Genomic DNA, 18,289 nt, shown 5'->3' with positions numbered 1-18,289 from the left:
GAATGCGAATCAGTAGAGATGAAGCTGAATGAGCATTGTGACGCCCCTGAGTTCACACAAGGCTGTAGTCTAAGGTGAAACCAAGAATGTCAAACCTGCCATGCACCACACCATGCAACAACATGTTTCACCATCACAATTAACATCTATCTAGTAGAATCGACAACAGGTGTAGGTACAAAAGCAAGTAAAAGATATTGCAAGAAACAACTGATGAAATAATAGTGATCACATGAATATCTCATCATCCAAAATACAGAAATATATAGTCAATGTCTGAATAGATAACTGGAATGCTTAACAAGTCTCAAATCTAGATGTCTGACAAGGGGAAATAAGGCACACCGCCATTACAACTTCTACAATAAGACTCTCAAATGTCTAAACAAAAACTACAGTGGAGCTCCAAAATAACATAGCTAAAATAGACAGCTGAACACTAAAGTGTGTCGCCATCAACCTGCGACTCTCCGGGTTCCTGGCTCGTTACCTGAGAGGGGAGGGACAACGAGCGTCAAAGCGCTAGCGAGCAACATCACAACCAACCCCAAGGGAACAGGGCTCGTTGTATAAGAAAATACAGTTAATACATAATAGATCTAAAATCATTAATCTCACTAAAGGGGGTTTTAGTATTTAGAAATTTACAATACGAGCATAGGTACATCGAGCAAAATAATCCAAACAAGAAAACCCTCATGTATATACCTTATATCTCAGATTGTAGATCCCTAAACACTAAACCCGATGTTCTAGTACAGGAAACAATAATAAAAGAAATACAACAAATCTCAGAGCATAAATACAGTGCCATGTCATAGCTTATATGAGCATCATGTTATAACTTACATGTATGTCATGTCATAATCTACATAAGTGTCATGTCATAAACTCCTGTGAGAAAGTTATATACAGGGTTAAGAAAATATGTCTGATGCAGGAACTAAATACTGTGGTTTCCAAACACATGGAATAAGTAGCAAATGTCCAACACGAGGATCGAAATGAATTATAGTCCAACACGCGGACTTCTATGGATTATAGTCCAACACGAGGACTGTGTAGATGTGAAAAGTATATGCAGACAGATATACATAATCTAAACTTGCACGCATCTCGGTGTACATGTCTAAACTTGTGTCAAAAGTCAACCCACATGTACAGATAAGTCATTATCATGATAAGCTAGGGTCAGGTTATCGAAGAGACCCCGAAAAACAACTCAAACAGATCAAGAATCTGTACAACCTCTCATCAGTCGACTGATGTGTCGACTGATGACATCAGTCGACTCATCAGTCGACTGATCATGCTCAGGCAACACAGCCTCAGCTCACCAGTCAACTGACCAGTCGACTGAGAAGCTGAGAAAAACAAAACCAGTCCGTCAGTCGACTGATCAGTCGACTGATGGCTAAAAATTTGCCCGTCGGTCGACTGATCAGTCGACCGACAGACTGTAGAACCTCTGCACAGATTGCTATATACACCAAATTCGATCTAAACTCATTCCCATCAATCCTAAGCATGAAAATACTGATATTAACATGTATGAACTAAATTGAAACAAAAATTTCATGTGTGAATACATAAACAAAACCCTAAACATGTGTATTTATGTTTTAAAACATTTTAAAACAAAACCCATGTTAAATCTCTTGTAAAAACGTTTCAGATCTAGATCTCCGATTCAAATAAACATTTGTGGGTTTTGAATATTCTGAAATCATATATCTTCCACTATATGCTATAAAAATCAATTCTTTGTACAAAAATTACATTTTTGGCTCATCAAAACTCATAAAAACACTTTGAAAACGTTTAGAAAAATAGGGCAAGGTTGGGCGAGATGTTACTCGCCTCTGGGGTGATGAAAAGCTCCTGGATCTGAGAGAGAGTGGATCTCCTCTGCTGCAACGTGAAGATTTCGCCGAAAATTCTCTAAGTTCTCCCCCAAATCACCAAGAACAACCTAGGGTTTTAGATAGGGGAGAGGGGGCTAGGGTTTTCTCTGGTCTGAAGGTGAGAGGGGGTGTTTTCGGGTGAGAGGGGATATATACAAACAGTTAAACCCGACCCAAACCCGAACCAAAACAAAACAGACCCGAAACTTGTAAAAACTGGAAATCAGTGTATCAGTCGACTTACGTGTTGACCGACACGGTCAGTCGACTGATCAGTCGACTGATAAGGAAAAATTTTGTTTTTATACATGTTTTACTTATTTGCAAAACCAACGCACAAAACCCTACACCCATACTCTCATATCATCTCAAATAACTTGTTATCATACACATCAATGACCTCAAGCTATTTATCATAAAAGAATTATTTATTTACTAAAAATTCATGTATATTCATATAAAATTTTACGGGGTTGTACATTCTTCCCCCCTTAGAAGAATTTCGTCCTCGAAATTCAGAAACTATATGCATTTCACAACATGAACTTCCAAATAAACATATAGAGATATTTATACTTAACGATCTAAAATGGTAATACTCCCACTCAAACCCTAATCTAGTGGAACTAGTACATCGGGTGAAAAATCCAAACAAGGAAACCCCCATATATATACCATGTGTTCCAAAGTATTAAGAATTAAGCGAGAATGTCCTCATTCTAGTGTTAAATGTAAATATCATATAAGATACGTATCATAAAAAATTAAATTTACCTGTTCAAACAGGTGTGGGTAGTCGCGACGCAAATCCTCTTCGCGCTCCCAAGAAATCTCCTCAATGCCTCCTCAGTTCCACTGAACTTTCACCAAGGGAATTACCTTGTTTCTAAGTCTCTTGTCCTCTCTGGCAAGAACACGAACGGGAATCTCGACAGTAGTCAAATCCTCCTGAAGCTCAATCTCTGGTGTGTCCAATACTCGCTGCTGCTCCTCATCATGCAAGTGTTTCTTGAGCATAGAAACATGAAACACATTGTGTATACTAGACATCGATACTGGAAGATCTAGTATGTATGACACAACTCCAATGCGCTCCAAAATCTAGAATGGTCCAATATATCTCGGCGCAAGCTTCCCCCATCGCCCAAATCGCTGCACGCCCTTCATAGGCGATACCTTCAACATAACTGAATCTCCACGCCCTTCATAGGCGATACCTTCAACATAACTGAATCTCCAACCTGAAACTCCAAGGGTCTTCGCCTCTTATCTGCATAGCTCTTCTGCCGACTCTGAGCTGCTAGAATCCTCTCTCTGATCAAGGCTATCTTCTCAGTAGTCTGCCTCACCAGCTCCGGTCCAAGCATCAAGCTATCCTCCGGCTCGGCCCAACATATCGGTGACCTACAAGGTCTCCCGTACAATGCCTCATACGGGGCCATCCCGATCGTCGCTTGATAACTGTTGTTATAAGCGAACTCTATCAATGGAATATGATCCTCCCAGCTGCCTTGGAAGTCAATGACACATGCCCACAACATGTCCTCCAACACCTGATTCACCCTCTCTGTCTGACCATCCGTCTGGGGGTGGAATACACTGCTATAAGATAGCCTGCTACCAAATGAGTCCTAGAAACTCCTACAAAAATGCGAGGTGAAAACTGATCCTCGATCCGATATGATCGTGTCTGGAACTCCATGAAGTCGAACTATCTCCCAGATAAATATCCTCGCATATGCCTCAGCAGTATAGGTAGTCCTCACTAGAATGAAATGGGCCGACTTCGTCAACCGGTCCACAATCACCCAAACTGAATCATTCCCCTTCTTCGACTTCGGCAACCCCACAATAAAATCCATGGAAATGTCTGCCCACTTCCACTCTGGAATGGGTAAAGGCTGAAGTGTCCCTGCCGGTCTCTGATGCTCCGCCTTCACCTGCTGACAGGTAAAACATCTAGCCACATAGTCTGCAATCTCTCTACACATACCGCTCCACCAGAAATGTCTCTTCAAGTCCTTGTACATCTTGGTGGTTCCTGGATGCACTGTGTACCGAGTACGGTGTGCCTCATCAGATAACTCTCTCTTCAGCTCTGCACTGGCTAGCATAACCAATCTACCATTCATCCGTAGACCTCCATCAGCTCCAATGGTCCAAACAGTCTTAGGCTCTTTGGAAATCTCCTCCTTTCGGATTTGAATCTAAGAGTCTCCCAATTGAGCTCAGACAACTCTGTCACTCCAAGATGGCTGCACTGTCACAGCTCCCAAAAATGCATTGGTTCCTCCAATCTCGGGTCTAAAATCAAACTGGCTAAGAGTGGTAAGATCCCGATAAAGTGAACACCTCAAAGCCGAAATACGATGTCGACACTTCCTGCTTAAGGCATCTGCTACGACGTTCGCCTTCCCCGGATGATACTGAATCGCGAACTCGTAGTCTTTGATAAACTCAACCCACCTCCTCTGTCTCTGATTGAGCTCCTTCTGAGAAAAGAGGTACTTCAGACTCTGATGATCGGTGAATAACTCAAACTGCACTCCATATAAGTAGTGCCTCCATGACTTCAGTGCAAATACCACTGCTGCTAACTCCAAGTCATGAGTGGGATAGTTCTGCTCATGCACCCTCAACTGCCGTGAGACATAGGCTACTACCCTCTGAGTCTGCATCAATACGCCTCCTAAGCCTGCCAATGATTCATCTGTATACACAACAAATGTCCTATTACTACTCAGAATAGTCAGAACCGGCGTTGTAGTCAACTTAGCCTTCAAAACATCAAAGGCCTTCTGGCACTCCATGCTCCATATGAACTGTACACCCTTCTTCGTAAGGTGTGTAATCGGCACCGAAATCTTCAAGAAGTCCTGAATGAACTTCCTATAATATCCAGCTAAGCCCAAAAAGCTGCGAATCTCTGTCACCGTCTTCGGTGGCTCCCAATCAAGAACTGCCGTGACCTTTGCCGGGTCTACTGCTATGCCCTCTCTACTGATGACGTGGCCAAGAAATCTGACTTCTGAAAGCCAAAATTCGTACTTGCTGAACTTGGCATACAGCTGATGCTCCTACAGAGTCCTCAACGCTATCCGTAGATGCTCCTCGTGATCTGCCTCCAATCTCGAGTAAATAAGAATATCATCGATGAAAACGATCATAAACTGATCTAAGAAAGGATAGAAAACCCGGTTCATCAAGTCCATGAATACCGCAGGTGTATTGGTCAACCCAAATGGCATGACCAAGAACTCAAATGATCCATATCTAGTAAGAAAGGCGGTCTTGGGAATATCCATCTCCCGAACCCGCAACTGATGATAGCCATAACAAAGATCAATCTTCGAGAAATACCGCGCTCCCTGCAGCTGGTCAAACAAGTCATCAATCCTAGGTAGTGGGTACCTATTCCGGATAGTGACCTTGTTCAACTCTCTATAATCTATGCATAATCTCATACTACCATCCTTCTTCTTCACGAAGAGGACCGGTGCGCCCCACGGAGAATGACTCCGGTGAATAAAACCCTGAGATAACAACTCATCCAACTGGATCTGAAGCTCCCTCATCTCAGCTGGTGCCATGCGATAGGGTGCACGGGATATCGGGGATGTGCCTGGCTGCAACTCAATACAGAATTCTACCTCTCTCACCGGAGGTAATCCAGGTATGTCCTGAAAGACATCCTAATACTCTGAGACAACTCTAGTCTCCAATAACTCAGCACCCTGATCCCGTCGCATCACCTCCTCGATGTACGCCAGAAATAATTCCGCATGTCGGTTGCCCTGAGAGGCGGCTACAATTATCTCGGACCCGTCAGACGCTCGCAACTTGACTGTCTTTACAAAACCCATGTTAAATCTCTTGTAAAAACGTTTCAGATCTAGATCTCCGATTCAAATAAACATTTGTGGGTTTTGAATATTCTGAAATCATATATCTTTCACTATATGCTATAAAAATCAATTCTTTGTACAAAAATTACATTTTTGGCTCATCAAAACTCATAAAAACTCTTTGAAAACGTTTAGAAAAATAGGGCAAGGTTGGGCGAGATGTTACTCGCCTCTGGGGTGATGAAAAGCTTCTGGATCTGAGAGAGAGTGGATCTCCTCTGCTGCAACGTGAGGATTTCGCCGAAAATTCTCTAAGTTCTTCCCTAAATCACCAAGAACAACCTAGGGTTTTAGATAGGGGAGAGGGGGCTAGGGTTTTCTCTGGTCTGAAGGTGAGAGAGGGTGTTTTCGGGTGAGAGGGGATATATACAAACAGTTAAACCCGACCCGAACCCGAACCAAAACAAAACAGACCCGAAACCTGTTAAAACTGGAAATCAGTGTATCAGTCGACTTACGTATCGACCGACACGATCAGTCGACTGATCAGTCGACTGATCTAGAAAAATTTTGTTTTTATGTATGTTTTTACTTATTTGCAAAACCAACGCACAAAACCCTACACCCATACTCTCATATCATCTCAAATAACTTGTTATCATGCACATCAATGACCTTAAGCTATTTATCATAAAAGAATTATTTATTTACTAAAAATTCATGTATATTCATATAAAAATTTACGGGGTTCTACAAGCATTGAAGTTGAGTCAAGCTGAATACATTGAGAAGGTACTTCAGATGTTCAACATAGAGAATGCTAAACCCATCGGCATACCCCTTGGAATCCAGTTCAAGTTATCTTAGGAGTAATCACCCAAGACAGTAGCTGAGAAGGAGCACATGAGTAGAGTGACATAGTCATCAGCTATTAGTAGTCTTATGTACGCAACAGTTTGCACTGTTAGACCCTAGAGGGGGGTGATTAGGGTCTTATGCTAATCTATTCTGATTTTATGCTAATTAAAACTAATTCAAATATTATTCTTGTAAGATAGATATATATTATGTTATGAGCAAGAATGAGTAATATAAACAAAGGGATATATCCTAGCAATGAGATATACTATGAGATTTATGCAAATTAAGATATACAAACAACACAAGGGTAAATAATCTAAACTAGATAGTGGGGAATATAAACAACAAGCAATATACAAATGTGATATAAGATATGAACATAAAGATAAATGTGCCAATGCAATCACAAACAAATAATATGATCACGGAGTTCGGTCCTCACGACCTATGTCTCCGCTCCTCACCTCGAGGAGATCTCCACTATCACAACCGGGTTTCCTATACTCACTCGAATAACGTTTACACCTCACACTCGGTTTTCTAGTTCACCGAAAACTTTACAATCTCACACTATTGCAATCACACTTTACACCCTCTCAAGTGTTGGTCTCTAGCCCGTGTCTCACTCAAGTATTAGGAATTACAACCTACCTCTACTTATTACCACCTACCCCACTCATCTTGGGACGAGCCCATCTCTTACCACACACTCCTCTCGGTGTACAAGTGTATTATAAAGTGAACCTCACAATTAACGCTTGATACAACAAATGTTTGTTCTCTAATATGGATGAGAACACAATGAAAGCTCACACTCAATTGATATAACTCTTACCAATCCAAATATACTATATATAAAAATACAATAAGCTTAAGTGAGTGTGTGTAAACAATGAGTGAAATCAAATCAAATTACAGAAGAAGAAGATGGAGAAAAAACCCTCAAATTTTTGGAGTTTCCATGATAACCACACGAACTTTTTTCCACGAAAACTTTTTCAAAGTTTGAGGTTGTTACAAATCCCTCTGGAACTTTCAAAATGTCCCAACTTACCATTATTGGTGTTAATGGAGTAGCCAGCTATTATTTTGATCATGTAGCTTGTTGATCCATAAAAGCAGTTAGGAGGCGTGGGAAAATTTGAAAGTTTAAGGAGGTTTTGCAAGACATGCGAGGTCAGGGCTATGAAATATATCATTTTTAGAATGCAAGTCGCATATCCGTGACCTGGTCTCTCCCTTTAGGATATCATAGTCACTGGATTTAATTTCTATTAAGAAATGTTCATATGTGCACAAAATATACACGCGTATAAAACATTATAAGGAGTAACAGCTGGAGATACATTATGTTGGAACAGTCTGGAATCTCTCTAAACGCAGAGCTTAGCCAGTGAAAAACCTTTTCCATGTTTGCCACGGCAAAAATCCACCTGCAAGCAAGTTGAATAAAATATCCAAAAAATAAAATAAAGTAAAAAAAACAATAGATTTACTCTTAAGTTAACAAACATGATATGTTAAAGATTACCGCAGTTGGGGCAGCGGATATAGACATCATCATCCTGTACTAGTCCGGATCCTCTGCAAATTTCACATTTTCTCTGTGCTCTCTGAAATATTCAACATACAACATTTAAGTTCAAGTTCCCATCAAAACAATAAAAGGTAAAGCATAGTTAGTAAAGTTAATAAGAAAAATCGTATCTTGCACTTATTTGCTTCAAAAAAAAAACATGTCATGAAAGTCTAAAGTTTTTACAACTTGGGCTGAGGACAATTTGTAAATGCCTGGCCTAAGCTTCTCACAGAGAGAAATTTTCGAGAAGAGATTGGGAAAGGATTGAGTTATTCGTAACTTTTCTTTTGGATTTTTGACCTTTTCTTAACCATATGTTTAATGGACAAATTTTCAAAACAGTATTATTTGGACTTTTATTTGCAAAAAACGACCCGTTTTGAAGTTATTTTTAAAAATCGACCTGGTTTCAGCCGGTTTCTGAAATTTTTTTTACGAGACTTCACGGGAGTTCAACTCCCGTGAAGTTTAGCAAATTTTTAAACTTCACGGGAGTTGAACTCCCGTGAAGATGAAATTCTTCAAAAATCTTCCCGAGAGTTCAACTCCCGTGAAGATTTATCCAGAGAGCAAACTTCATGAGAGTTGAACTCCCGTGAAGTCTGTTAGAGTATTAAAAACTCCAAGGGAGTTAAACTCCCGTGGAGTTACAGGACAAATTTCCCAGAGAATCGCTCTCTAGGAAATTTAGTCTCTAACTTCACGGGAGTTGAACTCCCGTGGAGTTTTGGCCTCCCCTATATAAGCGCGGGCGTACTCGTGAAGAACCCCGATCTCACTTCTCACGCCGCCGCCCCAAACCCTAGCCCTCTCTCCCTCGTCCCAACCGCCGCCACCCCAGGCCATTTCCGACCGCCAGAACTTCCCCTATTTCCAACCGCCGTCGCCGGCAGTCCCGATCCTGTCGTCGCCGGTAGTCCCGATCCCGTCGATGTCACCGGAGTTCGACAGATTGAAGGAAACATCGTCCAAAAAAGTTTATTCTCTTAATTTCTTGTATTTTCTCACTATTTCATGGTGATTACATGTAAAAATTTAGATTTTAGAATTTCATTGTGAATTATTTATGAATTTTGTGAAGAAAACTTAAATAATTTTATCGATTTAGAGGGGAAATTATCAATAATGTAACAAATTAGTGTTACTACATATGTATGACATCAATTAGATTTTAGAATTTTATTGTGAATAATTTATGAATTTTGTGAAGAAAATAAATAATTTTGTGGATTTGGAGGTGAAATTATATAAAATGCAAAAATTAGTGTTACTACATATGTATCACATCAATTAGATTTTAGAATTTCATTGTGAATAATTTATGAATTTTATGAAGAAAAATTAAATAATTTTATCGATTTGGAGGTGACATTATAAAAAATGTAAAAATTAGTGTTGCTACATATGTATGACATCAGTTAGATTTTAGAATTTCATTGTGAATAATTTAAGAATTTTGTGAATAAAAATTAAATAAATTTGAGAAATTTGGAGGTGAAATTAACAAAAATGAAAAATTAGTGTTACTACATATGTATGACATCGGTATATGAATTTGGGTAAAATTATGGTTCCCTAAAATTGATATAGGATTTAATGGTAAGTAACAATCAAATTTTAAAGTATTTTCGTGTAATATTGTTTTTGAATTTTTTACTCTTCAGAGATAATGATGAACAATCGAATCGTAATTCTTTGTTCTGCAGGAGAGTGATTGTTCAGACCATATTGGCTCGGGTCAAGTAATACGTTAAAATTTTTGTATATATTCCTTCGGTTTATGTAAGGACCACGAATTTTGATACTAGTTAAAATAAATTTTTAGTATTTTAAAATATTTAATTATGATTTTTAAAACAGTATTTATATTTTTCTTGAATTTCTACAAATTTCTATGATTTAAAGTCTAAGTTTTATAAATATTTATTTGATTTCAATATTTATAAATTTATTCAGTGCAGTAAAATTTTTTAGAATTTATCCGTTGAGTTACCGATACTTTTACATGTCATTTTGAATAATACGTTGTATTATTTTTATTATTACATATATTTTGTATAATACGTTGTATTATTAATTACGTATTATTTGTACAACTAGTTGTATTATTTCTACTATTACATATTATTTGTCGTATTAGTACAACATATACGTTTTACTGTGTAGATAATTATCCCATAATTATTTAATTTTAAATATAGGTAATTATATTTTTTTTATTAATTATTCTTGTTTAATTGTGTAATTTCTTGTATTATTTCTACTGTTGTGTATTATCGGTTATATTACTACAACTGATACGTTTTGATGTGTAGATAATTTTCACGTAATTATTTAATTTTTTTGTGATTATTAATTATTTTTAACTAAATTTTAAATACCACCCCGCCCCCCCGCACGATTCCTTCATATAATATATAGTATTATATATATATTATATATTATATATATACTAAAAATTAAATATATATATATAGTATATTATATATAATATATACGTATATAACTTATATACTATCATATTAGTGTTTATATCTTTTTCTTTTTCCTAACAAACTCTCCCGCCCCCCGCCCCACCCCCCCCGCCGCATCGCCGTCGTCCTCTATCTTCTTGCTTCCAAAAACCGTGCGCGCTGCCGCGCGCCTGCTTTCTCTCTCTCTCTCTCCGTCGGCGGTTCTCTTGGGCCAGCGCCGATAACCACCCCCATGACGCCATGACCTCGTCCCACTCGCAACGCAATTCGGCCTCCACCTTCAGCCCGAGAACGTCGCCACCTCGTCCTCCTACCCAGCCGTCGCCTCGCCCACACCATAGCCAACAGCAGCCCAGTCCCACGCCGCGCACTGGGCGCATGGCCGCTCCCATTCTCCGACGCGCGGTCTGAGCACGGGGTCTCTTTCCATGGCACTTCTGGCGGTAAGCGGATGAACGGCCACAGCCCGCGTTGCCTGACCGCCGGCTACGCACAACAAAGACACGAGCGCCAGCCGGCGAGCCGCTGCTTCTCCCCCTCGTTGTCAACGCCACGCACCTTCAGCATCTCCTTCACCCGCACCGCCGCCTGAGACCGCGTGGGCAACGCCGCTTCGCATCTCCACGCCTCAGCTCCTTCCAGCCAATCACCTCGCGACGGCATACCAGATCTGGCCCCTCTCTTAGCAGCACTAGCCGCCTCCACGCAGGCTTGTCCGACGACACACACAACAGCCAACTTCAGCCGCCGTCCTGACCTAACTCAGCTACCTCCGAACGTCGACAAAGGACCTCTCCCACCGCGTCAGTCGACTAAACCATGATCCGAGGTCCTCACATCTCGGCAGCGAGCTCCTCCGTCTCCAGCTCACAGCCGACAGCCCTTGCTCCGCCATCCCCACCGAGATCGCAAGCGCGTCGCGAGCTCCATCCCGCGCTGCCTCGGCAAACCCGTCTCCGATCAGTCCTACGTCGCGTCCTCCTCCGGCCACCACGTCACTATCTGGTCTCCCCGCTGCCCCTCGTCGGAGTCCCCTACGACGCCGTGCTCTCCGTGTCAGATCTGACCCGTGCCGCTCTTCAGACCCGCGCTTAGATCAGACCCGTGGACATGCATGTCGACGTCGATTCGTTCGACAATACCCGAGGCAAGATCCCGATTACTCAGATCTAAATTTTTCTATTTATTATAACTTATTTACAATTTTAGATCTTTTAATATTTATCTGTGTGGGTTTGATTAATAATATTAAATGGTTAGTAATTATGTGATAAATGGCATTTTCTGGACAAATATAATAAATTAAAGAATTTATTTTGGGTAACAGAAATATTTTAGATTAATTATAATATTTTTAGAATTTATGTTGTGGAACAAAATTATTTTATAATGGGAAATGTTTTTAAAGAAGTTATTTTGGAAAAAGATTATTTTTGTATTATGACCGTGTGATTGATAGTTGAAGAACATGACATTTCATGTACATTGACACCGACATGTTGACACTCTTATTTATACTCACTCATGTCATATATGCATACTTGATTCATCGCTAGCTTATATAGTCATGTTCATCATATGATTTGCATAAAATTAGTTGTATTTATTTATTATTTCTTGTTTTGTTAAGAACCATTAGTAGTTCATGTCCTTAGTTGACTAGCGTGTCGTGTACAAGACCTAGATACATGTGTATTGTTGACTTAGAGAAACGAGAAGAGTTGGGATGGGGAAGTCATGGTTCATGTAATCGGATAAGACTATTGATATATCTTTCAGGATTGTACCAGTAGATCGGTATCGCCACTGGGGTTGGTTTGTTGAGTCATAGTGGATCGGTGTCGCCACTGGGGACTGGTTGGTTGGATTAAAGTAGATCGGTGTCGCTACTTTAGTTCATGAATTTATTTGATTGGATGCATGTAAGGGATATGTGAACAATCAGTTATCCGATAATATGAGCGTTGACTCTGTGTGAGATTTGAACCAGTGACCTTTTATAGGATGGCTAGTTACATGACTTGTTACCAGTAGATCATTGTCGCCACTGGGGTTGGTTTGTTGGGTCAAGGTGAACCGGTGTCATCACTTTGGTTAGGATTTATGGATTCTTGTGAGATGTAGATCAGTTGTATTTCTTTCATACATAGATCGGGATTAATATTTAATTATCTACAATTTGAGACATATGGTATATACATTAGGGTTTCATTGTTTGGATTATTTCGCTCGACGTACTACGTCTCGAGTTGTAGATTTTTAAATATTAATTACATCTAGTTGTATGACCCTATTCCTTGGATGATTATTCTGATGGCTAGCTGCATGATCTTGTTACTTGGTTAATTTCTTGGATTTTGACTATTAAATACTATTGGTGGATTTCATCTAGTTTTTAGTATCTAGCTACGTGTTTCTATTTATTATTACTATTTTTGCCTTGGTCATTCGACCGTTCCTATTTCTCCCTTGTGGGATCTTGCCGTGTGCCATGCACGCTGACGTACTCCTGTTCTCTCGAGTTGTACGTTAGATCTAGAAGATGGACAGCTTCAGTTCGGAATCGTACAGGAGCCAGAAGATCCTCCACAGGAGTATTTTGTAGACCGAGCAGAAGAAATCGAAGCCTAGTCATTTCTTTTATCAGCTGTTGGTCCCTAGTTTACTTTTATAGCACTTTCCATTTCTGCCTGACCGTTGTATTTATATTTTCCATCTTTCAGATCATTTTGTATAAGGACATGTTGACCCGAATATTATGTCTTGGATGATATTCATTTGTGATATGTATTATTTTATTCTGAGTTTGTCTATTATATTCTTGCTATTATGATCGGTGACTTGTGGTTGAGATTTATGTGTTTGACGCTTAGCGTATTGGATTGAGAAGAAAAGAAAAAAATAATAGTGTATATTTCTTCTCAATGTAATATGTCGCGGGCTTGTTCACGTTCCGATTCCTAGTATTTTGGGAAGTGGGGCGTGAAAAGTTTTTTTGGTGGCCCATGCAGGTCACAGTCCCGGTCATGGACACGAGTCCTCACTAGTGAGAATATAACGGATAATTTAGATACATATCATATTTTATTCATAATACTATTCTTGAGCCCTTATCTTATTTCTTGATAGATTTCGTTCCATCCCTATCATATCACTCTTTGTCTTCGGAGTTTTTCACGGTTCTTATCCCATCGCTTCGTGATTACCCTCTCTTTGTATAACTCCTATATCCTCGTACCGATCATTATTTTATATGTTATTATTTTTACACTATATTTTCTTTGACTTGACTTGTGTATCATTTGATTGTATTGAATTCTATATTATTTATTATATTATTTTATGTATCACATATAGTGTTATAGTATATGTTTTTAATTGTTTATAAATCTATTTTATCTTTCATAGTTCATGTTTTATGTATTATACATTTTATTTATGTATATTACGATGATTGTATTTATGTGATTTTGACTACTACACAATATACTACTATGGCTAAATTAATTTTATATAGTGATGATTATATTATTGTATCTTGTTTATATTTATGAATATTACTAATACTTCTAATTTATCATATTGTTTGTCAAATATATAATTATGTTCTTCTTATTATGTTTTATATAATATGTTTATTTTGAATCACGTGTTTACTTTTATGTCTATTTTATCATATAATATTTTGTGACTTTCCATCAAATTTTATTTTTGTTAGCATGATTAGTACCATGAGTATCCAGACTTTTGTATAGTTATTATTATGTATGTGTTTTTATTTTTAACGCTTATTATACATAATAATTATATTAGTTATACACATCATATGTTTCTAAATCTTGTTTATCTATTTTGCTTTTATATCTTTTATTTTTATACTTTGATTTTATTTGTGTTTCTTTGAGCCTAACTATGATTTTGTATTATTTACTTTGTTTTATATAACTGTTTGTATGCTAATAATTATTGTGTATCGTTTCATTCTGCTATTGATTATTATTATGATTTGCCTCTGTTTGTTTGTCTATATGTATTGATATGTTTCTATCTATGTTTATTTCTATTTGTTATTTCAATTGTGATTATGTATGCTTTGTATACCTTATTATAATCTTTATTGTCCTTCTGCCTGATTGTCCTGCATTCTTGTCTTATATCTTGTGCTTTTCTAGTGATATTATGTCATTCTTGTGTTTAGTATATTTTAGTCATTTTACATTATCATTGTCTACTATTGTATATTATGTTATAAGTGTATTATCTAGCTTGTTTTATTACATATAAAGTAGTTCATTTAGTATATTTTATTCCATTCTTTACTTTCAATTGCATGTATCATCATTGTTTGTTTTAATTTATCAATCATTTCATCTTTTTAGTTTTGTTAATGTTTTGGTTACTTATTTTTTTTATATAGTTTCTTATTCATTTTAATACTTATATATATTTTATTCATTGTTCAAGTTTATTTGCTTCATTTTTCTAGTCATAATATTATGTACCCAATAGTCATAATACTTATATAAAGTATGTTTCAATAATTATTATTGTAATATACATCTATAATTATCTATTTTGTTTTGATATGATATACTACATATACTTTTATGAATTGTTGTGTCATATCACATTGTCTTTTCACGATTGTGCTTACTGTTTTGTCTCAATTAATATTTATGTGTTGTTTGACTATTAACCTATTGTAATGCTTATACTGTATTGTTCTTGTTTTACATTATATTCTTTGTATTAATCAGCAAATTATTATATTATTTCATGATTTGTTTGATGGTTACTATTGTGCTATTTTACTTAAATATGTTAATATCGTTTAGTTTGTGATCATGTATATGTTATATAAAATTACTATGTATCTATTATGGTGAAATTTCATTTTAGTGCTTTCTACATTTTAATGGTGTTGGATATCATTATGTTTATGATGCCTATATGTGCATGATATTAATTTTTGTTCTTTTGTATTATTATGTCTAATATGTTATGACTTTGATATGACTATCATGTATTTTAGGCACTTCATACTTTTTGTGATAGTTTATACTATTTTTATGATACTGTTTTGAGCCGTATTACTTAGCTGATTAGTTATAACATTTAATGATGTAGCTTTCTTTTATTATCTTGAATGATGCATATAAATGCATCACTTTTATTTTAAATTTTAAGGACGGAATTTGTTTTAAGGGGGGTAGAATGTAAGGACCATGAATTTTGATACCAGTTAACATAATTTTTTAGTATTTTAAAATATTTAATTATGATTTTTAAAAGTGTATTTATATTTTTCTTGAATTTCTACAAATTCCTATGAATTAAAGTCTAAGTTTTATATTTATTTAAATAATTTCATTATTTATAAATTTATTCAGTGCAGTAAATTTTTTTACAATTTATCTGTTGAGTTACCGATACTTTTACATGTCATTTTAAATAATATGTTGTATTATTTTTATTATTACGTATATTTTCGTATAATATGTTGTATTATAAATTACATATTATTTGTACAACTAGTTGTATTATTTCTACTGTTACATATTATCTGTCGTATTAGTACTACGTATACGTTTTACTTTGTGGATAATTATCCCATAATTATTTGATTTTAAAAATAAGTAATTATATTTTTTATTAATTATTCTTGTTTAATTGTGCAATTTTTTGTATTATTTCTACTGTTATGTATTATCGGTTATATTACTGCAACTGGTACATTTTGATGTGTAGATAATTTTCACGTAATTATTTAAATTTTTTCATAATTATTATTATTTTTAATTAATTTTTAAAAAAACTAATCCCTTTACATAAATATATATATATATATATATATATATATATATATATATATATATATATATATATATATATATATATATATATATTATATATATATAATATATATATATATATATATTATATATATATTTATATATATATTGTATATTTTATTTTCTTTTTCTAAAATCCTCCTTCTCCTTCTCTTCTTCCCCAAAACGCCACCGCCCCCCTACTTCTCTCTCTGCTCACTGTTCTACTTGGCCAGCACGACAACCGCACTCCGACGCCTTGACCTCCCCTCACTCCCACACGTCGCGGCCTCCACCTCATTCGAGAACCGTCGCCAGCCCTCTCCTACCTACCCCATGTTGTCGCCCCATACCATAGTCGCACAGCAGCCCAGTCCCACGCCGGTCCTTGGCCGCCCATCTCCGATCCGCCTGGTCGCCAACCTCCATGAACCCCAAGCAGCCCCTCTCTTTTGTCCGACCGGCTCGCCGACGACGAGCCCACCACGAGCCGCGTGCTTCTCCCTTCATTCTCAACCCACCACCTTCACCATTCTCCTTTCGACCCGCATTGCCGCCGAGACCCGCGCCCACCGCTGCACCTCCACGCCCTCAACCTCCTCTCCACCATCACCTCCGACCACACTAGATCCGCAGTGTCGACCACTACAGCAGCAAACTTCACCGCCGTCCCCACCTCCTCAGCTAGCTCCGATCGTAGACCTCTCTCCCCCGCGTGGTCGACCACCAGATCTAGCTCCCTCATTCCCAGCGCAAGCTCTCTAGCCAACGACAGGCCTCTCCCCATCACCACCGGATGATCTTAAGCCGTCGTAAGCTCCCAAATCCTTGGCCTGCCAAACCCAATTCTCCAACAGTCCTGCGTTCGCCCCTCCTCGCCACAGTGCCGCTTTTTACTCTCACCGCTGCCCCTCGTTGGAGTCCCCTACGACGCCGCACTCTCCGTGTCAGATCTGACTCTTGCTGCTCTTCAGACCCGCTCTCAGATCAGACCTGTGGACACGCACGTCAACGTCGATTCGTTCGACAATACCCTAGGCAAGATCCCGATTTCTCAGATTTGAATTTTTCTATTTATTATAACTTATCTATAATTTTAGATCTTTTAATATTTACTTGTGTGGGTTTGATGAATAATATTGAATGGATAGTAATTATGTAATAAATAGCATTTTATGGATAAATATAATAAATTAAGAATTTATTTTGGGTAACAAAAATATTTTACATTAATTATAATATTTTTAGAATTTATGTTGTGGAACGAAATTATTTTATAATGAGAAATGTTTTAAAGAAGTTATTTTGGAAAAATTTTATTTTTGTATTATGACCGTGTGATTAATAGTTGAAGAACATGACATTTCATGTACATTGACACCGACATGTTGACACTCTTATTTATACTCACTCATGTCATATATGCATACCTGATTCATCGCTAGCTTATATAGTCATGTTCATCATATGATTTGTATAAAATTAGTTGTATTTATTTATTATTTCTTGTTTTGTTGAGAACCATTAGTAGTTCATGTCCTTAGTTGCCTAGCGTGTCGTGTACAAGACCTAGATACCTGTGTATTGTTGACTTAGAGAAGCGAGAAGAGTTGGAATGTGGAAGTCATGGTTCATGTAATTGGATAAGGCTGTTGATATATCTTTCAGGCTTGTACCAGTGGATCGGTGTCGCCACTGGGGATGGTTTGTTGAGTCACAGTGGATCAGTGTCGCCATTGGGGGCTGGTTGGTTGAGTCAAAGTAGATCGGTGTCGCTACTTTGGTTCATGAATTT

At 37.5% G+C, this 18,289-nt stretch overlaps 1 protein-coding gene across 2 annotated transcripts in view; it reads right to left on the bottom strand.

Moving 5' to 3' along the window:
* LOC109850989 overlaps positions 449 to 18,289 on the bottom strand; it is a 29,469-nt gene continuing 11,628 nt past the window's right edge. Inside the window, exons 3-5 of one of the 2 annotated variants that reach the window (XM_020421082.1) lie at positions 8,142 to 8,223; positions 7,957 to 8,043; positions 449 to 490 (exon numbers count right to left, since the gene is read on the bottom strand). In XM_020421082.1, coding sequence (XP_020276671.1) covers positions 7,997 to 8,043; positions 8,142 to 8,223 — 129 coding nt within the window. In that variant the 3' untranslated portion in view covers positions 449 to 490; positions 7,957 to 7,996. Of the gene's footprint in view, positions 491 to 7,805; positions 8,044 to 8,141; positions 8,224 to 18,289 lie in introns of those variants that run through there. The other variant, XM_020421081.1, reaches the window with a different exon arrangement.

Source organism: Asparagus officinalis, chromosome 7 (assembly GCF_001876935.1).
Source record: "Asparagus officinalis chromosome 7, Aspof.V1, whole genome shotgun sequence".
Classification (NCBI taxonomy): Eukaryota; Viridiplantae; Streptophyta; class Magnoliopsida; order Asparagales; family Asparagaceae; genus Asparagus; species Asparagus officinalis.
This window is presented reverse-complemented; position numbering and strand designations above follow the sequence as displayed.